This window comes from Impatiens glandulifera, chromosome 7 (genome assembly GCF_907164915.1).
Source record: "Impatiens glandulifera chromosome 7, dImpGla2.1, whole genome shotgun sequence".
NCBI lineage: Eukaryota > Viridiplantae > Streptophyta > Magnoliopsida > Ericales > Balsaminaceae > Impatiens > Impatiens glandulifera.
In genome coordinates, this window is record NC_061868.1 from 42,187,428 (window position 1) to 42,210,845 (window position 23,418).

Here is a 23,418-nt window from a genome sequence, read left to right on the forward strand (position 1 = left end):
TAATGTAAAAGCTCTTGTCATTTTGCAGATTTATTGGGTAGATAATTATATATAGACTTAATTACTGAAGGAGAATATCATATTTATTTTCTAGAATTAATATTGAGGTGCATCCTCGAAGCACATTGCTAGATAAAATGATAGTGGTTGACAGAAAAAGGAAAATCTAGTTTCATGGGAATCACTTATGAATGGATGCCACACATGTGTTCATTCTGCAATATTTTCCAACATACTAGCACGAAATGTGCTCAAACTAAGGAAGAAGAGTAGAGAATACTGAAAAGTAGGGAGAAAAAAAGTAAGAAAATAAAATAGATGAGTCTAACATCAAAGAGCAAAATGTGGATGAAAAGTAGGAAGTTGAAGTCAATGAGGACTCTGAAAAGAAAAATACAATATGATTGAAGAAAAGATCGTAAAATGGACTCTAATTAAGAAGAGAATAAACGTTGTAACAAAACAGTGGCGAAGAAGAATAAGAAAGTTGATTCTCAAACAAGTCAAGTTATAGTAAAAAAAATTAAAAAGGAAGATACTCAAACAAACCAAACTGATACAGAGGATACTAAGGCTGATGTAAAGGATTTTAAAGATGATGTTGAAGTAACCAAATGTAAGAATCCTTAAATTCAAGTAAATGAAAACAAATAAGAACCTTGAAGGCCCTGAAAAAAATTTGTATCAGATTAGCACAGATTCGTACAAAGAAAAGATTACACAATGAGAATAAGCAAGCATCATCATCTTCTTCAATTCAATCTCCTTGCATCGCAAGAGGAAGGAGAAGGGGAAGAAGACCTTATGAGGCAACAAGTTTACATGGAAATAAACATCCTGATTGGGTGATTGGGATAGTTAAAATCTATTTTTGATTATATTCTTTTCGTTTGTAATCTCTATTGTTTGTTTTTGCGAAGGTTACTGATCAATTTCTTTAACTAAGGTTTGTCTAGATTTGATTATTAACTTTTTCACTTTTGATTTTTTTTAATAAAATGGTATTAACTGTTTTCTAAAAAAAAAAGTCTAAATGAGTTTTTTTTTTCATTTATTATATGAAATTCGAACTTTAAATTGCAGCATTAATATTTTTAATTTATTGAAATATATAATATTTAATAATTATTTAACAAAAATATATTATGTTAAAGTATGTCAAAAGAAAAATGTTTATTAGAAAAACAAATTTAGATAATTAAAATTATAAATGTCCTGACTTTAAACTTTGAAAATTCAAATTAGAGCACAACCATTGTTTTTTAAACTGTCCTTCTATTTAAATTTAAAATATATAAAAAGAAAAAAAAAGAATAAATTTATAAGATTAACTGTTCAAATTTGTTATGAATAATTTTTTAAAATTTTAAATAATAAAATTAATAATAATACAAATAAATTAATACTCCAATTGATCTAATTTATAAGTCAAATATAATTTTAAATTAACATAAATATTATCTTAATATTTTGTACATCAGATTTTACTTTAATCTTAATTTCACCCACTATAATTCTAAGGAAATATTTCCTATTTTTAATTCAATATATCATCTCTACATACAAAAATACAAAAATGACAACTATTTCTTTATACGATGCAACCATTCTAGTCTTTTATTTCATGTTCCAAATTTCAAATTCTTATAGTACAATCACATCAAAACCGATAGTTTTTTCTACTTATCTCATCCATCGAGATTCATTAAAACCGGCATCATATAACGGATATGTCAACGAAACTGATCTTTTGGCAAGAACCATTAGTCGTTCTAATTCTCGCTTGTCTCATTTGAAATCCATCATGAAACTCCCCGACAACCATGCAGCGGAAACTACTAACATAGTGATACAATCGACAACTATGGTAGCTTCTTTAACGTACCTCATGGAGATTTACATTGGCACACCGCCTGTCAAGCAAATGGTGTCTTTGGACACCGGCTGCGGCATGTCATGGATTCAGTGCCTTCCATGTGAGCATTGTTTCAAGCAAAATCAACCCATATTTAATCCCAATCAGTCATCATCGTATCAAGTATTGAGAGATACTTCGCGTGACTGTATGGAATTAAGAGACAAACATGATTTTACTAAATTCAATGGAAATTGTAACTATGCTGTAGGTTACACTGACAATTCATTTAGCTATGGGGTACTGGCTAAGGAAACTTATATAGTTGGGCGCACTCCCATCCGACAGATTGTTCAAGGGTGCGGGCATAACAATGTAGGGATATATGATGAACAAAGCACCGGTATAATTGGGCTTGGAAATTATCCTCTATCATTCATTGGTCAGACTAAAGCTTATATTCATGGAAAGTTTTCATACTGCCTAGTATCTGATCAATTCGGTTCAAATCCATATGCAAGGAGTAAGATTAGCTTTGGAAATGATGTGGAGGGGCTTGGAGTTATGTCTACCCCGTTGTTGAAGATGGAAGGCAAATCAAACTATTATATCACATTGAGATCAATCATTATCGGAGATACAATGATTCATTTGAGAAGTCAATTCGATAAACTCATGATTGACACAGGCATTGTTTTAAGCTATTTTCCCCCATACTTGTTTGAAAAATTAATGGATGCACTGAGACAAAAGATTGATAAAAGACCATTAAATGTTCCTAATGAACTTTGCTATGAACTTAACACCAATATTCCTACAATCACACTTCATCTTGCTAATGGCGCTAACTTAGTTTTGTCAAAGAAGAACACTTTTATTATATACCAAAATATGATGTGTCTGGCTATGAAAAAAAGATAATGATATATCCATATCCATATTGGGGAACCGGTCACAAGTGGACTTTTTAATTGGATATGATATTCCCGCTGAGATGGTCTATTTGAAACCAACTGATTGCTCAACGCATATAATGCTATAGAGGAGTTCGAGGAATCTAATATAAATTTTTAATAATATATTAATAAGAGCTTTTATTTAATTTTTATTTTTCTGTAATTTAGAAAGCCCAACACACTCATTTTAATTTAATTATTTTTAATGAGAATAAAATAGTGTGTTTTTTAGTATGGTATCTGAATTGACTTTGTGATTAGACATTATATAAAAGAAGAGTTATCATATTTTAGATGAACAACTATTTGTTTAGTTTTATGTTTTAAAACAGAAAATCCAAATTAATATAACTAAAAGAAGGAGACAAATGTAAAATGTATGAATTGGGCATAAACTTTATGAAGTGTTATTTAGATTTAGTTTAATATTTAGTTTAAAGAATTGAGATCCATCAAAAGCTGCAATGGAAAAGAAATTAGACTTGTCACTTCTAATTTATATATTCATATGAATAGATTTATGTTTATTTCTAATATACTAGTTATCGATCTTTATAAAAATAAACGAAATAAAGCTTCTCCAAATCCACTGTGAATATGATGTTTGTTGTAACGGAGCTCCTACATCATCTACACCTATGTTGATGACGAACGACTGATCGACCGACCGACGCCTCCTAACGACCGATCGACCGACGCCTCCCTCCTGACTTTTGTAATAAACAATCTTTTAGGTTAACCCGCGTCCAGAAACTCGATTGTTTTTTGGAATGACTTATTGTCATTTAATTAAAAAATTTAATGGAAAGAAAGATACAAGAATTTTGAAATTATGATAAAACATCCGTTTGTCCTAATTTTAAAAACAAACTTATTAATTCAAAGTAAATAACAAGTTAAACACTTAGAAAAAACAACAATCAAATACAAGAATACTTTTTTTTTTTAAAACAACAACATCATGAGTACCCAACAACCGCGAGAAAGCATCCATTTCTATCTTACCTTAAACCTTGCTTCATCAAACACAATCCCCATATTTGACAAAGCTCTTAATTTTCATTAGTGATTGGAGTTCTTCTTCCATGTGTGAATAAGATATAGACTATCAAACACACAAATTAAAGTGATTAGAGTTATTCTTCCAGAAACTCGGTTTTAACCCGCTCCAAACCTGCCAACTCCACGACCCACGAGCCAAACCAACCCGTTGAATCCAAAAGGCCTTCGTGGGCCTATTGGTCTTTTGGGTTTTTAAAATAAAGAATGTATATGTATATTTGTTGTATTAAAAGAAAATAAAATATTAAAAAGAACAAATAAACAATAAAAAATAAAGAAATAATGTATAAAATATAATATATATACATAATTAGTAAAAATAATTAATAATTATATTTTGGAAACAAAAGTAAATAATAATGATATAAATAAATTACTTAGATAAAAAAATAATTATTACTTAAGAAATGATAATTTATGAATATCAATGTTGTTTTTAAATAAAAATGTTTGACTATTTAAAAAAATAAAATAAAAAAATATAATTAAAAATACATAGTGATAATGTTTAATAAAGATTTACCTTGAAAGTAAATTTATTTTACAAGTTTTCACACGTGCCTATGTCAATAATAAATTTAAATATTTTTAATTAATAATTTCTCTTTTATTTATAAACAAAATTATAATAAAATAATCATAATTCATTCTAAGATATGTACAATATATTTGAAACACTTTAAGATCATGTACAATCTATTAGTTAATTGTCAAAAAAAAAAATTACAATGACTATCTGATTGCATTATACAAAATAATTCTAATATAAAAAAAAGTTTGCAGCACAAAAATATATTCATACACTACTAGTATTATTATGATAAAAGTTATTGCAACTACAAATATATATATATATATATATATATATATATATATATTATTACTATATTTATTTACATAAATGTTTTTATAAAACATATATTTAGTTTATTTTAAATAAATTAAATAATAAAGAGTTAAATTTCATATATTTTATCTTATATTTTTCACATTCCTTTATTACCATGGTTTTGGCTTACAAGATGAACCGTTATATTTTTTTAGTTCACAATCCTACAATCAATCCAATTATTATTATTATTATTAATCATTAAACACACAAATTAAAAAACAATCCAAACATAAGAACTCGTATACCAATAATTATTATTATTATTATTATTATTATTATTTTTAAAAATTTCATGTATATTAAAAATAAAAAATCATTTATACAAACAACGTCAAAAAATGTTATTAAAAGAAAAAAAAATTATTGAGCTCGTAAATTTTTGAAATGAATGATTAACTCCCGACAAACTTTATTGATTTTCCTAAACAAATCTCAGACAACATAATAATAATAATATTATAAATGATACACATTGGACGACTACAATCATTAAAAGTTTATTGGTTCTAGGGTTTAGGTAGTTTACAATCCATTTTAGTGTTAATCGGGTCCCAAGAGATATTGTATCATAATTTAGCACCAATGACATACCAAAATATGTTGACGGAAGACCACCAATTCTGAACTCAAACACATTTTTCAATCTCATCCTTCTATTCGAAACAGAGTCTAAGAAAAAAAATATCTGACTTATTAAGACTATTTCGAAGACCGAATCATTCACCGAATAATTATAAAATATCCTGAGATGTTAAAAATATACCAAATATTACTTAAATATAAAAACAAGTTTAATCTAATTGAGTGTCATTAATTAAATCAATGATAAAGTTAAATAAAGCAGAATAGTAATTTAGTAAATAATAAAGTCATATAAATTGGAATGGAGGTTATTTATTATATAATACTTAAATAAAAATAAAATAGGAATAAAAAATAATAAAATTAATTTTCTTATATTATATTGGAGAGAACTTAAATTATTGAACATATATTATTTGTTAACAATTATTATTTGGTTATAAAACATTATTTATACTTATACGTATTTATATAATTAGTTTATTAAGACGTAAAAGTTATAAAAGAATAATCAGTTTTAAAAACATTAATCCTCATTAAATTCAATTAGGAGTTACATATAAAAAATTAATTTTTAAATAATATAAGATAATGTCTACAAAATAAAAAATTAATGATCTAGACATAAATAATTTACAAAATTAAATCTCTTAGTAAAAAAGATTCAACAATCATGCGATTTGTTGAGAATTCCTCTAAATACTTTTGAGTTCTTAAACGATGATTGTTGAAGTAAAAAATAAGTCGAACGAACGAATGAAACGATATTAGAATAATCTCTACCAAAGATTCTGAGTGACAATTAAATTATAATTAGCCAAAAAGGTCCTACTAAGTGAAAATTGATCATCTACACGTATTATCGAATTAGTGAGAAATTCATATAAATAATGAGAGAATATCAATAAGAGGTCCTCAATGTGAAATATTGTAGGACTGAGTAACTTTTTATTAAAAAAATGAAAAATAAATTCAAATTTGATTATTTTGTCTCATTTCGCTAAAAAGGGAACGAACACGTACTCGAGAAAAGATCACGAGGATATGAATAACAAACGATTCACCAAAAATTGAAAGTATTATTTGAACTAAAAAAATTTAAACGTAAAAATAAATCTGACAAAATAGGAGGTCGAACCCAAAAAAAATAACTCTAAAAAAGGAATTAGGAATTAGAGAGGTCTAATCCTTTCAACTTCTTTAGTTCTTTAGTGATTATTTTTCTTTTGGGAGAAAGAGAGTAACACTATTTTATTTGTTAAAAACGATTATATATATAATAATTATTTTTTCTCTTTTAAATAAAAATATTTTTTTTATTATGTTATGTCCACGTTTATATATATATATATATATATATATATATATATATATATATATATATATATTTAAAATAATTAAAATATTTATTTTTTATATATTTAAAAAAAATTGTAACTTTGCATTTGAACTTTTAAGTTGAGTTATTTATATTGTATTATAATATATCTTTAAAAAATAATAAAAATAAAATAAAGAAATAAAAATAGAAAAAATAATAAATTAAAAAGTTAAATAAACCTAAATTAAATTGAGAATGAAAACTGAATAAGTCAATTATTAATACTATATTCATTTTAGATCTTTCAATAATTCTTATAGACTAGTTTTATATATATATTAAGTATAAATGAGTTTTTATTTATTATATGATGGTTGAACTTTAAATTGCACAATATATATTTTTAATTTAATGAAATAAATGACATTTAATATTTATTTAACAAAAATATATAATGTTAAAATATGTCAAAAAAAAATATTTATTAGAAAACAAATTCAGATAATTAAAATTATTAATGTCCTGACTTCAAACTTTGAAAAATTCAAATTAAAACACAACCATTATTTTTGAAATTATGCTTCTATTTATTGTTAAAAAAATACAAAAAGAAAAAAAAATGAGAAGTTTTGCAGCTATAGCTGCCATGCCTACATATGCAAACAACGGTTTGACCCATGTCATCATGGATCAACTTTATAGATTATGTAGTTAAAAAAAAATGCATTTTAGTAAAATGGAGTGAACTTTGCAAATCGAAGAGGATGGAGCACTAGGAATTTGTGACATAAATCTATAGTCAATAAGGCGCAATCAAGTTACGATGAAAAAATATTACAGAAAGCCAAAGCAAAGACTGATTATCTCGCATTCCTATTCGATTCGAACAGTTTGTACCCATTCTACGGTTTGTATTGTTCAAATTTGTTAAGAATAAAAAAAATTAAATATAAAATAAAATAGTACAAATAAATTAATGTTCCGAATTATCTCATTTATAAGTAAAATCTAATTTAAAATTAAGATAAATATTATCGTAATATTTAGTACATCAAATTTTACTTTAATCTTAATTCAATAGTATAAATTTCAAAGATACATTTTTAATTCAATATATCATCTCTACAACAATAAGAAATGACCATCATTTCTTTATACCATACACTAATTATAGTTTTTTATTTCATGTTTCAAATTTCAAATTCTTATAGTACATCAACTCCAAAACCTATAGTTTTTTCCACTCATCTCATCCACCGAGATTCATTATATAACGGATATGTCAACAGAACCGTCTCTTTGGCAAGAACCATTAGTCGTTCGAATTCTCGCTTGTCTCATTTGAAATCCATTATGAAACTCCCCAACAACCATGCGGCGGAAACTACTAACATCGAATCGACAGTTGTGGCTGCTTCTTTTTCATCGTATCTCATGGAGATTTACGTTGGCACACCGCCTGTGAAACAAATGATGTCCGTGGACACGGGGGCCAGCATGTCATGGATTCAGTGCCTTCCATGTGAGCATTGTTACCATCAAACTGTACCCGTATTTAATCCTTATCAGTCATCATCATATCAAATATTGGGAGATTATGAGCATGAGTGTATGTTATTAGATGACAAACGTGATTTTACTAAATTAAATGGAATATGTAACTATGCTATATGTTTCCTTGACGGTAAATTTAGCTATGGGGTACTAGGTAAGGAAACTTATACAGTTGGGGGCACTTCCATCCAACACATTGCTCTAGGGTGCGGGCATAACAATGTAGGACAATATGAGCAACAGAGCAGTGGTATGATTGGGCTTGGAGATGGTCCTCTCTCATTCATTGGTCAGGCTAATGCTTATATTCATGGAAGGTTTACATACTGCCTAGTATCTGATCAATTCGGTTCAAACCCAAATGCAAGGAGTAAGATTAGCTTTGGACATAGTCTGGACGGGCCTATTTCCACCCGGTTGTTGAAGATTCCTGGGCAATCACACTATTTTATCACATTGAAATCAATCATCGTTGGAGATACAATAATTCAATTGAGAAGAGAATCCGGTAACCTCTTGATGGACACAGGCTCTACTCTAACCTTTTTTCCCACGTACGTGATTGAAAAATTGATGGATGCATTAAGACGAAGGATTAATAAAAGACCAATAGATGTTCCAAATGAACTTTGCTATGAAATTAACACCAATATCCCTACAATCACCCTCCAATTTGCTAATGGCGCTAAATTAGCTTTGTCAAAGAAGAACACTTTTATTATATACGCCGGAAATTGGTTGTGTTTGGCAATGAAAGAAGATAATGTTTTATCCGTATTGGGGAACCGGGCACAAATAGACTTCTCAATTGGATATAATATTCCCGCTGAGATGGTCTCTTTTGATCCAACTGATTGTTCAACCCATATAATGCCATAGAGTTCGAGAACTCCAACATTATCCAAAAAGATTAATTTTCTTTTTTTATTTATGTAGGGCTCTCCTATTACATATAAAAAAAAAAAAAAAAAAAAGTTGATTAATGCATCAGAGCAATCTAATATAAAGATTTTAATAATATATAAAATTAATAAGAGCTTTTATTTATTTTTATTTTTCTGTAATTTAGGAAGCTTTCTATCATGTACACCCTCATTTTAATTTAAAGTTTTTTTTTTTTTTTTTTCATGAGAATTGTTTTTTAATATGTGATGTGAATTGACTTTGTGATGAGACTTTTATATATATTTTGAATGAAGAACTATTTGTTTATTCATTATTGTGTTTAGTTTAGAAGGGACAATTTAAAAAAAGTTCACTTATACGTATATAACTAAACGTGATCATTTAAACACATGTACTTAAAAAAAATAGACTCATTTAAGCTACATAGTAAAGAGTTAATTTTTATTTTTTTAATTTATATATTTATTATTTAAATATTAATATATTTTTTTTCTCATTCTTTTTCATTAATTAAACTATTTAAATTTATCTCGTCCCTAAATTTTTTATTAATTTTATATTAGTTTCTCTTTTTAATTCATTTTTATTTATCTTAGTCCTCAAATTCTCATTTTTGAAAAGATTTTAGCAACTTATTTTAGAATTTTATTCTACTATAATATTCTTGTGAAGGGTTTCTTTCTTATTTAATTTAATATAAAAAAAATAAAATTAATAATTTTTTATTTAATTTTTAATTCATTACTTATATAATAGAAATAGAAAGAAATATTGTTTTGTCTAATATTTGATCGTTACTCTTTTGTTGTTTGATTAATGAGTTTATATTATTTTCTAATTCCTAATTATTAATTTATTTATTTTTGTGTTGAAAGATTGTTGTTGTTGGAGGAATAAGTCACTTTTATATTCAACCATTGGGACCAAACAATTTTTAATGTTAATATAAGAAAATATATAGAAGAAGAAGAAATATAAATTTAAAATAATTAATGATAAATGATTATATATATATATATATATTAAAATAATTAATAAATACTATATATGAATAATAAGAATTTTTATTAAAAAAAATAGAAGTATAGAGTTGATTAATTAATGAAAAAGAAAGAAATAAAAAATATATTAATAAATATATAAATAAAAAAATAAAAATTAACTATGTTAGTAAATAGAAGTTAAATAAGTTTATTTTTGATAGAAGATATAAATGATCATTACTAGTATATACGTTTAAATGAGCTAATTGTACAAGTACATGCGTCTAAGTCTAAGTGAATTTTTTCCAATTTCAAATGTATGTATTGAGATTAAATTTTATGAATTTTATTTAGAATTTAGTTTAATATTTAATTTAAAGAACTGAGATGAAAAATTATTTTTAGAAATTAAGAATTTCTCATGTTCTTATGATTTTAATTGGTCATTGGAGTCTTCTTCTCAAATCATTTGTATATCATTTGAATGACTAGTATTTAGTATGCTATTGTTAATATTAGAATATTAAATTTTTAGTATAATTTAAGGAAATTAAATATTTATTCATGAAATTCTTAAGCTGTATAACATTATTTCTTCTTCTTCTTATACTTACTCATAGTTATCTAAAACAATTTTTGTGAAGAAATCTAAAACAATAAAAACAGATGAAGAACCTTTCACATTTTTGTGAATTTTTTTTGTTAATGTTTAAATGGTAATATAATAGATACACGTGATTTTGTTGTAATTCATAACTCATTATTGATATGACTCAAAGTTTTCTTTGTTTCTCTCAAAAATATTTCTATTTAAAAATAGATTAGGCATTAACTTTTATAAGGTATTTAGAAAAATTGATTGACCATTTAAGTAATTCGTGTAAGTAGGCAAAAAGATACACGCAATTTGGTTGTAATTCACAACTCATGATTGATATGATTCAAAGCTTTCTTTGTTCCCCTCAAACAAAGTTCTATTTAAAAAATATATTGGGCATTAACTTTTATAAGGTATTTAAAAAAATTGATTGATCATTTAAGTAATTTATGTAAGTAGGCAAAAACATCTTTCCAGCCAATTGGTTACTGTCACATTTTGGTGAACTTTTTTTTTTTGTTACGGTTTAAATGGTAATAATATAGTCATTCTTAACTCAGGATTGAGTCATATCAAAGTTTTCAGTGTATCTCTCGAAAATGTCTATTTTAAAATATATTGTGTATAAACTTTTTTAGGGTATTTATACAAATTGATTGATCGTTTTGTCTAATTCATGTAAGAAGGCCTAAAACATCTGTTCAACCAAATTCTTTAGTTAATGTCACATTTTTTGTGAATATTTTTTTTATTATAGTTTAAATGGTAATATAATAATTATTTGTGATTTTGTTGTCATTCTCAATTCGGAACTTTCTCTGTATCTCTCAGAAATATCTATCTAAGAATATATATATTAGGCATAAATTTTTATAGGGTATTTAGACAAATTGATTGATCGTTTAAATAATTCATGTGGTTTATCATCACATTTTTTGAAACTTTTTTTTGTAATGGTTTAAATGGTAATATAATAAAATAGTTAGTTTAAATAAATTTGTTGTATTTTGTTCTCTATATTAGTATTCCTAACTTGGTGACTGGCTCAAAAATAATGTCAAAAAATCTGCATACTATAAAACTTTTAGTATAATTGGACGTTTGAATATGTTAGGATCGGGGACGCCCTTAGAGGACCGGGGTGTTTTCCGGTTTCAGGAAGGGTGGCCGCTTACAACACACAACACTCTTTGGTGATAGTCCGGTTAAAGACTAAAACCGTTCTCAGCACTGCGCAAACTGTCACAGACTCTTGAACCGGGTTCAAGGGCGGAAATGTCTGTTTCAGGTTGAAACAACGTTTGCGACTTTAGATGATGTTTTAGAAGGAGTAGGTCTTATGGATGTGAGTGACCGGTTTTAGGAGTATGATTGGTTTTGAGGTTTAGGTTAAGTAAACAAGAAATGAAAGCAACGAAAGAACACGAGACAAGAATTTGTTTATGGATGTTCGGAGCAAACCCTCCTACGTCACCCCTTCTTTTAGGTTATGAGAAGGATCTCCACTAACTCTTCAGAGTTACAACAATACTGCCGGTCGAGCCCAACTTCGCTACTCGCCGGTTACACCAAACTCACACTTTGATGTAATACAACTACTCAACACAACACACACAGAGAGCTTCCGGTTTTGAACACACCGGTTTTTGGAATATAACAGTTTATCTCTCTAGAACTTAATGCTTTTCGTAATCTGTGACTTTACAACGTTTAGAACTTATGATGCTCACAACTACTTCACTTATGCGACTTCTGCTTATGCATTTAATGAAGACGATCCGTCTTCCTTTTATAGCTGAAAGTACCTAACGGCTACTTTCTCCTCTCTCCTGCGGATTGGTCGATCATTATCACGCCTGATGCAGAAAGGTTGCTTGCACGCTTCATTTTCCTCAACACCTGGCATTCATGCAGGTGACTCTGAGCAAAGGATGACATAGCCGGTTTTTAGATTGAGACACGTGTTGAACATCCACTACCGGTTGTCAGCATCGGATCAATAGAGCATCATTGCTTTCCTCGCATGCTTCTGATCGGATCTGATCTTCTTTTATTCTTTCAAGACACGTTTCTTCCGTCATGGTACGTCACTCTTGAAGTTTGAATCTTCTGACTTTTATTCTAAACCTTCCGGTTTTTGTGTCTTGTGCTGTATCATCCGGTTGGAATGTAAATTTATGTCTTGGCTAACCGGTCACTTGAGAAAGTGAAAACCGGTTCCTCTGATCTGTAACTCGATCACTTGAAACTGGTTTCTTTGAAGTATAGTGTTGAGACACGTGTTGAACATCCACTACCGGTTGTCAGCATCGGATCAATAGAGCATCATTGCTTTCCTCGCATGCTTCTGATCGGATCTGATCTTCTTTTATTCTTTCAAGACACGTTTCTTCCGTCATGGTACGTCACTCTTGAAGTTTGAATCTTCTGACTTTTATTCTGAACCTTCCGGTTTTTGTGTCTTGTGTTGTATCATCCGGTTGGAATGTAAATTTATGTCTTGGCTAACCGGCCGCTTGAGAAAGTGAAAACTGGTTCCTCTGATCTGTAACTCGATCACTTGAAACTGGTTTCTTTGAAGTATAGTAGCAACCGGTTCCTCTGATACGCCAACCGGTTCATACGGCTTTGAAAACCTGTACCTACACATGAAAGTTGAGGACTGTTTAGTTCGTCTGGCCAGTTCCAAAAATTAACTTACTTAATTTTTCTATCAATTTCTCCCTTTTTGATTATTTAGAATAAATATTCAAAACTTGTAATGTGTGGCCGGTTTAAAATTAATCTACTTAATTTTTCTATCAATTTCTCCCTTTTTGATTATTTAGAATAAATATTCAAAACTTGTAATGTGTGGCCGGTTTTAAAAACATGTGTTCGATTGTTTTTGAAAAGATGTTTTAAAAAGCATGAGTTTAATTGTTTGAATAAAGTGTTTCAAAAACATATGTTTTTCTAGCAAATATGTGAAAACCATCAGAAAAGTGTAGTGTAGTAACCAAGTTCAAGAACATAATTTAGACATAATTGTTTGAGATAAATAAAGAGAGTTTTAAGTCTTGGATGATCCCCCCTTATGAATCTCCTTTTCTAGCTCCTTCTCCAACCGTCTTCTCTCTTCTTCTTGCCTTGCTTTGTATTCTCTATCACGTCTTTCGGCATCAATCAGCACTCCGGCCCATACACTTGAGTGACCGGTGCCCTTATTCTTGAACCCGAAGTTTGCACAAACTGGTTTTGGTGGTGGAGGCGGTGGAGCATTCGAAGGTCTGAAGCTTGGAGTTGCGGTTGATCCTTCGGTTGTCCTTCTCTTTCGTTGATTAAGTTCCTCTGGATCTTCTTCTTCTTCTTCATCAAGCGGTTCCGCGTTTATCGCGACCGGTGCGACTGTTCTTTGTTCTGCCCGTTTGATCACTTTCTTAACTGCGCTTCACTTCTTCTTGTTCCTTGTATCCATTGAGTGGGACGATTGAACCGGTGGAAGTTCCTGGACGTTGGCCTGTTCCTCCTCGGTAAACTTTTGAGAGAGTTCAAAATCTCTTTCTTCAGTCTCCTTCTGTAACCGGACCCTTTCAATTTCTTCCTCTTGCAGTTTCTTGGCGGTTTCAGCGTCCGATTCTATTTGCGTTTGAGTTGTACTTTCCTGAGCTTTGGACATGTCCTCAATTTGGATGGTCATTGCCTGCAGCATGTCTAGCAAAGGAGAGGTCGCGGCTTTGACGGACTCGGCAATCATGGTTTTAACAGAGGTCTGCATAGCTGTGTCCATCATGGTTTGTATAGAGTAGACAGGTTGTCTTCAGCCGTTGCAATTCTTTCGTCGGTTACGGTTTTAAAGTTTCCAAGGCATGATTCAACTGTTTCAGCCACCGCTTGCTTGATTTGATCAATTTCCGGAGCTTTGACCGATTGAGAGGATTCTTGTTCCAGGTTTTCAGATGTTCCAGATGTCTCTCCCCCTGCATAGAATGGCTTACTTTGATATAATTCGGCATTGTTGAGTTGACGTTGGCAACCTTTCCTCCACTGCATGTCAAGACGATCAAGATTTTGTACAAGCTGTTCTCGCACCGCAATGAACCGATCGGCCATTCTCATTTCAATTGGGTTTAGCGTCGATCCCTTAATTTCTTGAAAGGCATTTTCAACTGCCTGTAACCGAGCGTTTTCAAGGATGACTGCTGCTTTGCTAAAGGCCGGTTGAATGAGATTGGTGTTAGCTAGCTTGAGTGCCCTTTCTTCCAGTTTGATGAGCCTGTCCCACTGTCTGTTACCACTTAAACCTGGAACCATGTCGGATAACTTGGTTTCGCATCTGAGCTTCACCCACAAGATGTATGGAGCTAGCGCATCACTTGCACCTTTGTTCATGTCTTGAATGAGTTCCTCGAAGATCTCATTTTCTTGCTCTGTGGTGTAGAGGGCCTCGTCTCCGGTTATGGTTTCTTGTTGAGGATAGGTTTGCAGCGTGCCTGTTCCGGTTACCGTTGTGTCTTCTATAAGGACCCCTTTGCCTTTGTTTACTTGAGTAGAAACTTCAGGTATTATGGCGGGTTGGTTTTCTGGAGCTGTCTTCCCTCTTGCGGAACCGGAAGGTTCCTGTTCTTCAAAATTTCCCTCCTGAGCCGGAGATATAATCTCTGTTGCATTGGCCGCCTCTACGACCGATTGAACTTCTGTCTGATCAGGTATCACCCCCTGATCAGCTGGCTTCCGACGACTTGAAACATCGTCCTCTTAGGTTTCCTTTGTGATCTCTTGGACCACATTTTCAATCGCTTCTGAGGTATTTAAGCCCACATCGACTAATACCTCTTCAATCCGCTTACTTGGTGACTTGGAGGTTTCAGAGTGAATGCTTACCTCTACTCCCTCCTTGGAAACTGACTTGTTTGTTTGCTCCCCGAGGATTCAGTTTGCCTTGGAGAATGAGATGGAACGGGAACGGGGATAACTGTGTTGATGGGGATGGGTTGAAGGACGTCTGCTGTTCTTTCCGGTGGGTTGTCTGAGGAAAGCGTTTTCTCGGAGTCCGCCGGTTTCTTTGAGCTTTTCTTCGCGGCTACCTTCTTCCTCCTCTTTGGTTCTGGTGCGGCTTCAGCTTCGACAGCTTTTCTTGACGGTTTCTTCTGTCTGGTTTCTTCTTCAACCGGAACCGAGGAACTGGCTCCCTTGGATGATTTTGTCCTTGAGGATTTCGGTTTGATAGTCTTCTCCGGTTTTTCGATTACTGACTCTGAATCAAGAATGGTGGAGATCGGAAGCGGTTTGCCTTCACCTAGTTCCACATTGAGGAACTCAAGGATTTTGACGATTTGCATAGCAAAGGCCTGCAACCGGCCATCTTTCTTTATCACCATCTGGCAGAATTCTTCGTAGATAACGTATCCCCAGTCCACCTTGTCACCGCGGACAATAGCCAACAGCATTCTAAGTTTCAGTTTTGTTAAGTTGTCGAAATTACCTCCCCTTCCCTGGATTGACCGGGCGATGACAGTCACCAGCCATCTATATTCTGGTTTGAGTTTGATCTTCCGGCTGTTGTGGATCACCAGATCCTGACCTGAGAAAGATACCACCAACCGGGCAGCATTTGATTCTGCCTCGGTTAAGTCAATCTTTAGGTCCGAACCTGTGTTGGGCAGACCAAGAGCTTCCACAAAAATCTCTTCAGTGATGAGAACGGCCTTCCCGTTGACAGTCGCCGAGATCTTCCTCTTCGACAGCGTCGCCGTCGCCAAGAACTCCGTCACCGCCGCCGGATAGATGATGAACGGGCCAAACATAAATTTTTCCAGCCCAGAATCCCTTAGAAGTTGAAGAACAACCTTGTTCTTGTCTTCGGCATGTTCGTCAATATCTGCGAAATCTACTTGTAACATCCATTGGAATGGAGCTTTGGTTAGATCCATGATGATTTTGTGAAGAAGATATGAAGATCGATGAAGATTGAGAAGATGAAAGCTTTAAAGATTTGAAGATTTGTAGAGAGAGAAAGCGCAAGTGTTGAATGAGATGATATGAACTTATATACATGGCGGTTCTGAGCAGTTTGAAGATGAACCGTCAATTTGATGTTTTTGGCGCCAATTTTCCCTCCAAAAGTTACTGCCGTAACTTTCGGCGGTAAAAGCGGAAATTCAATGGGCGGTAAACTTTGGGGGGTAAAACCGTGGGCGGTTAAGATTTTTCAAATTTTCACTTTTGCTCGAAGTTCCGATTTTACTTGAGGTCTTGTTAACTGGAAATTTTTAAGTTAACTTTAAGTTTTTGTATAAGTTTGAAAAACCGGAAGAAATGATAAGACAAAGAAAACCGGAGACTTTCAAGATTAACTATTTCATTAAAGAGATCATTCGACATTGAGCGGTTTTGGTCGTACAGCAAAATGACCAAAAACCGGAAAGAAAAACGAAAAGAAAGAAAATTATTCTGTGAACCATCCTCCTTCCATCCTCCTTTCATACCACTTTTCAATGGTGTTTTGAGGAAACTGTTCCTCAATTCTTGACACCCATCTATAAATCATGTCTATGGTGATGGTGTTGGATGGTCCAACCGGAACACCGGTTCCAAGATTGCGACGCTTGGACAACAGAAACCGGGTGATTTGAGGAGCATAACTGATCCTTCCTCTTGCACCGATCATAAGCTGCTTCAGCTTGTTGTAGAGATAGGACACCCAGTTGATGGCGGAGTCGCGAATGATTGCTATCATAATGTCGAATGCCTCCCGGCTATAGTTCTGGTTCGGCATTCGGCCTATGATAGACCTTTGGACCAAATCATGAAAGAGTTGGTAGTGAGGAGCGAGATTTTCTTTCTTCCCAAAGTCCTTTATAGGGGTGTAGGAAGAAGAAAAGATCTTGAAAAAGGTTTCCTTAGCTGGTAGGAACGGCGTTGGAAAGTCAGAAAAGCCTTCGGTCGGAAGGTGAAAGAAGGTGGCGAATTCCTCCTCGGTAAACTGGAGGAATTGACCGTCGACGATGGTGCAGATGCTGCCATCATCTAAAATGTGACCGTTGTTGAAGAATTCACACACCTCCTCTACGAGGATGGTGTCTGAACCCTTGAGAAAGCCTTGCAAGCCAAAATCTATGATGTGCTGAAAAATGCAATCATAGTATGCACTGTCTTTGATATCCTCAAAGTCGATGATGAGAGTGTTTCTTAGCTCGGCAGACATGATGATGGAGAGTTTGAGAAGTGAGTTTGTCTTAACTTTCAAGTTTTAGAGAGAAAGAATGCTTGAAGGCGTGTTTTGAAAATGAAAGATTGAGCCCTCTTTTATAGCTTGGATTGGATGATAGCATTTAATGAGAGGATTTGAAAAATCTAGCCGTTTATGTCTAGTCATTAATGTCTTTGGGATTTTCCAAGAGAATAAAGACATGTCTTGTCTAGTCAAGTCAGGCATGCTTTTTGATAATGAGAATTTGTGTTTCCAAGGGTGATATGATATTATGGCGCATTGATTATTTTAGATTTTGACTTGAAAGAGGAAATAAATCTAATTCATTAATCGAGGTACAAAACCGGTAGTACAGCAAAATTACCGGTTTTGTGAAAAGAGATGAAAAATAAGGAAAGGACAGGTTAGACGTTTGATGACTCAGCCGCTTGAATATTTGATGCTTCAGCCGCTTAAATTCTTCTGGCTTTGACAGCTTCCCACCGGTCGATCATCTCTTGTACTCTTTCCTTGGTGAGCACATGCCTTGGGTGAAGAGTGACGAAGGGTCCGGAGTGGATGTCCAGACTTGCGCAAAAACCGCTCAGCTGAGGAGCGTAGCCGGTTTTATTGGAAAGGAGCATCTTCTTCAGGTTGCTGAAGATGATCCAGGACCAGTTGACCGGTGTCCCAACCGCTACAGCGATCATCATCTCGAATACCCTTTGGGTGTAATAGTAACTTTTCTCTCTGCACAAGACAGATTTTCCCAGAATCTCGTAGAGAATCTGGTACTTATGAGAAAGTTGACTTTTGGCACCCCAGGGTTTAACCGGGATGTCTGATCCTGAGAACCGGCGACACATCTCTTCCATTGTCGCCGGGGAGTACGTTAGGTCGGTTACCCCTTCATTGGGTAAACCGCAATATACAGCGAAATCCGTCTCGCTGAATAAGAATCTTTGACCGTAAGCTTGTGCAACGATGATATCTCGGTGCACTTCCTTTCCGGTTTGGAAGAGTTCTTCGACTACGAGGTGGTCAATAATGAATCTGTTCTCAAGGAAACTTCTTAGCCCGCTCCTTTCTATGGCTAAGAACATTTCCTTGACTTCGTAATCTTCATATTGGTAGATTGAGTTAAAATCTGCCAATAGAATTTTCTTTGCTAAGGGATTGGTGTTCATGTTTTGAGAGAGAGGATTTATCTCAAAAATGATATTTGTGAATAGTGATCTTGTGAAGTTTTGTGAAGGATTGTATTGAGTTTATATAGCCCGGGGATTCGGCTAGGCTTTAAATGAGTTTAAGCATGCCTGATGATGTCATCAGCTAATTAATAGACTTTAACTTGTTGAAGTAACTAATGGTTATTTCCAAGGTAAATCTAATTATTACTAAGATAGCAATGATGAAAAATATCTATTGACAAGATGTGAGTCTCCCTCTCTTGATGATGGACACATGTCGTCATCTCGATTGTGGTAGACTTGTCTTTATTAATTACAGGCTTCATTTTTCAAAATATGCATGAAAACTTAGTCAGTCATCTCAGGTTAACCGTAAAAGTTCATTCCATCAGACCAGAGTGCATATGTACTAAGCGGTTTTCCATGACCGGTTTTAGTAGGATATTTCCGTTTGTGAAGAAAAGTTGATTAATGTCAACAGTTGTTCAACTTTGGATTTGTTTTATCCACTTCAGCCCGGTTACTTCAACCGTATAGTAAACATACATTTGATTTGAAATTATGAAGTGATCGGGCATAACTAGAGACTTCCTCCCGGTTAGCATATTTGATTTATTAATGGCCTATTTGAATATGGTTTGAGAAGCGATAGCTTCTCCCTGAACACATATCCCGGTTTTATATACAAGCATGCATTAAATTAATTGATTGAGATTAGTAAGTCCCAAGATATTTCGAAAGTGAGAAAACTTAGCTTCCTGTAGCGGTTTTGTAAATATATCCGCTACTTGTTGCTCGGTCGAGACATATTCCAGCCGAATGTGTTTCTCCTGAACATGCTCTCGGATGAAATGGTGTCGGATATCGATATGCTTTGTTCTTGAGTGCAACACCGGATTGTATGTAATTGCTATGGCGCTGGTGTTGTCACAAAAGATTGGAGACTCCTTGGCTTCTATTTCGAAATCCCTTAGTTGTTGTTGAATCCAGAGGAGTTGTGCACAGCAGCTTCCAGCCGCTAAGTACTCCGCCTCTGCGGTTGATGTTGCAACGGATGTTTGTTTCTTGCTGCTCCAAGTGACTAACCGGTCACCCAGAAACTAACAGGTTCCACTTGTACTCTTTCTGTCGATTTTGCATCCTGCGTAATCGGCATCTGAGTAGCTTATAAGGTTGAAGCTCGAGTCTTTTGGATACCAGAGTCCCACTTCTTGAGTTCCCTTCAGATATTTTAGAATTCTTTTGGCCGCCGTATAATGAGATTGCTTTGGATTTGTTTGGAACCTTCCGCACACTCCAACCGCAAACAGAATGTCAGGACGACTGGCTGTGAGATACAGCAGCGATCCGATCATTCCTCGATATGCTGTGATGTCAACGGCTTGACCATCTTCATCTTTGTCCAGCTTTACTGAAGGACTCATTGGCGTAGCCGCTTCTGCGCATGTATCCATCCCAAACTTCTTCAGCAGTTCGGCTGTATACTTCGGTTGGCTTATGAAGGTTCCGACTTCAATCTGCTTAACTTGAAGTCCTAGAAAGAAGCTCATTTCCTCCATCATACTCATTTGAAATTTATCAGTCATCATTTTCGAAAATTTGTCACATAATTTTGGATCGGTTGACCCGAATATGATATCATCAACATAAATCTGAACAAGTAAAATTTATTCCTTCCTTTCAAATTTGAAAAGTGTTTTGTCTACCGAACCTATTGTAAATTTGTGATCAAATAGAAATTGTGTTAAAGTATCATACCAAGCTCTTGGAGCTTGTTTCAGACCGTAAAGGGCTTTATTCAGCCGGTAAACGTGATTTTCATGTTCTGGATTTTTAAAACCCGGAGGTTGGTTAACATACACCTCTTCATTTACTTTACCGTTTAGAAAAGCACTCTTAACATCCATTTGATAAACTTTAAAGTTTTTGAAAGCTGCATATGCTAAAAATATTCTAATGGCCTCAAGTCTAGCTACAGGGGCGAATGATTCTTCAAAATCAACGCCTTCTTCCTGTTTGTATCCCTGAGCCACTAACCGGGCTTTGTTCCTCGTAACTAAACCGTCTTCATTGAGTTTATTTCTGAATACCCATCGTGTACCTATAACCGGTTTGTTTTTCGGTCTAAGGACTAGATACCAGACTTTATTTCTCTCAAACTCGTTTAATTCCTCTTGCATTTCCAAGATCCAATCTGGATCTGACAATGCTTCATCCACCTTTTTCGGCTCAATTTGTGATATGAAAGCAGAGTTTCCATAATGATCCAAATTTTGTTGCCTAGTTCGGACGGGTGAGGATATGTTACCTATCACTAGTTCCAGAGGATGATTTTTGTTCCTTCTGAGGTTAATCCGAGACGTGTCTACCAAGCTTTTGGTTGGCTGATCAAGGTTAGACTGATCGGTAGGCTGAACAGAGTCAGACCGACCGATTTCTTCAGTAGAAACTGAAGCGTCAACTTTCTGCGGTAAGGCAGCTTGATCAGGCTGAATTTCAGCATCAACCGCTTGGTCCTTGACAAAGCGTCTAAAAACCGGAACCTCGTCTTCATCATCAGAATAGATATTGAAATTTTCCATTCTGTTGTGAAGGTCGAAGGGTAATGCAGTATTTCGTTCAACCGATTCATCGAAAACAACGTGTGCGGTTTCTTCAACTGTTAAAGTCCTAGTATTGTATATTTGTAGGCTTTACTCACAGCTGAATATCCCAACATTATTCCCTCATCGGATTTAGCATCAAAAGCGGTCAAGTAATTCTTGCCGTTATTGTGAACAAAACATTTACTACCAATAATTCGAAAATACCGTACACTTGGAACTTGATCAAAATAAATTTCAAAAGGAGTTTTAGAAAACCGTTTAGTTACTAAAGATCGATTTTGTGTATAGCAAGCGGTATTGATAACTTCAGCCCAAAATTTTTGAGCAATACCCGAATCGGCTATCATTGACCTTGCGGCTTCCTTGAGAGTTCGGTTTCTTCTCTCAGCCAGGCCATTTTGTTGAGGAGTTCTGGCACTAGACAACTCGTGCCTAATACCGGAATCATCAAGAAAAGTAGTTAAATTACTGTTTATAAACTCAATTCCTCTATCACTTCTGATTTTGTTTACTCGAATGGATTTTTCATTTTGTATTCTCAAAATCAGTTTAATCAAGTTTGGAGTTGCTTGATTCTTAGAAGCTAGAAAAGTAACCCAAGTAAATTTGGAGTAATCATCAACAACTACCATAGTATAATGCATGCCTCCTAAACTAGTTACTTTAACCGGACCAAACAGATCCATATGCAAGAGTTCCAAACATCTTTCAGATTGATAATTTCCTTTACTTTTCAAAGATGATTTCACTTGTTTCCCCATTTGACATGCAGCACATACTTTATCTTTTGAAAACTTAACATTTGGAAAACCGTGAACTAGTTCCTTGGAACAAATAAAGTTAATTGTTTTGAAATTCAAGTGGTTTAACCGTTTATGCCAAAGCCAATTTGGATCATTTCCGGCTATCATACACACAGGTTTTTCGAAATCAGTTTTCCAATTTACTTTGTAAATGTTTCCTATCCGGTTACCGGTTAGCAAAGTGTCATTATCTTGATTTTTGACTAAGCATGAGTTTTTATGAAATTCAACTTTGTAGCCCACATCACATATTTGACTTATGCTTAACAGGTTAAAGCTCAGTTTTTCTACCAATAATACATTACTTATGGATAAATCACCATGGACAATCTTACCCTTGCCCACGGTTTTACCTTTTGAGTTATCCCCGAATGTGATGACTGCTCCGGTTTCGTACTTAACGTCGGTCAGTAGCTCCTTGTTTCCGGTCATATGCCTTGAGCATCCACTGTCCAAGTACCATTCAGAATTCTTTAACCGGTTGCTCATCCTAAACTGCAACAAACAATTATTTACACCTTTTTGGTACCCACATTCAGTTGGGTCCATGGTTGATTAGTCCCTTTGGGATCCAGACTTGAATGAGTCGGATCACTTTCCCGGTTATTGTTTTGATAATATTTGGCTTAACTTCTTGGCTGTTGCTCAAGAATGCCTTATGTGGTGATGGACTTCTTTGATGTCAGGTTTTATTAGGTCTACTTGGTCTCCGGTTGACTTTCCTTCTCTCAGGATGAAGCCAATTTTCAGATTCGTTAGGACTTACATATTTAAGCGTTTCTTCCGGTTTCAGGTTATTTTCGGTTTGTGAACTTTTAACAAATTTTATAAATGGAAGATTATTTTTCGTGAGTTTCATCCCGTTAGGTTGTTTTGTTTCATTTTGTTTATTTGGTTCATAACCGATACCATATCTACACTTCGGATGTCTTTTGTAGT

The 23,418-nt window shown here is 33.5% G+C and overlaps 2 protein-coding genes across 2 annotated transcripts; both read left to right on the top strand.

The window, feature by feature from the left end:
- Nucleotides 1-1,576: 1,576 nt before the first annotated feature.
- On the top strand, nucleotides 1,577-2,776 carry LOC124909942 (aspartic proteinase CDR1-like). Its single transcript, XM_047450568.1, has one exon. The coding sequence runs from the start codon at nucleotides 1,577-1,579 to the stop codon at nucleotides 2,774-2,776; it is 1,200 nt and encodes a 399-aa protein (XP_047306524.1).
- A 5,245-nt stretch (nucleotides 2,777-8,021) lies between these two features.
- Nucleotides 8,022-9,101, top strand: LOC124909943 (aspartic proteinase CDR1-like). The gene has a single exon (XM_047450570.1). The coding sequence runs from the start codon at nucleotides 8,022-8,024 to the stop codon at nucleotides 9,099-9,101; it is 1,080 nt and encodes a 359-aa protein (XP_047306526.1).
- Nucleotides 9,102-23,418: the final 14,317 nt, after the last annotated feature.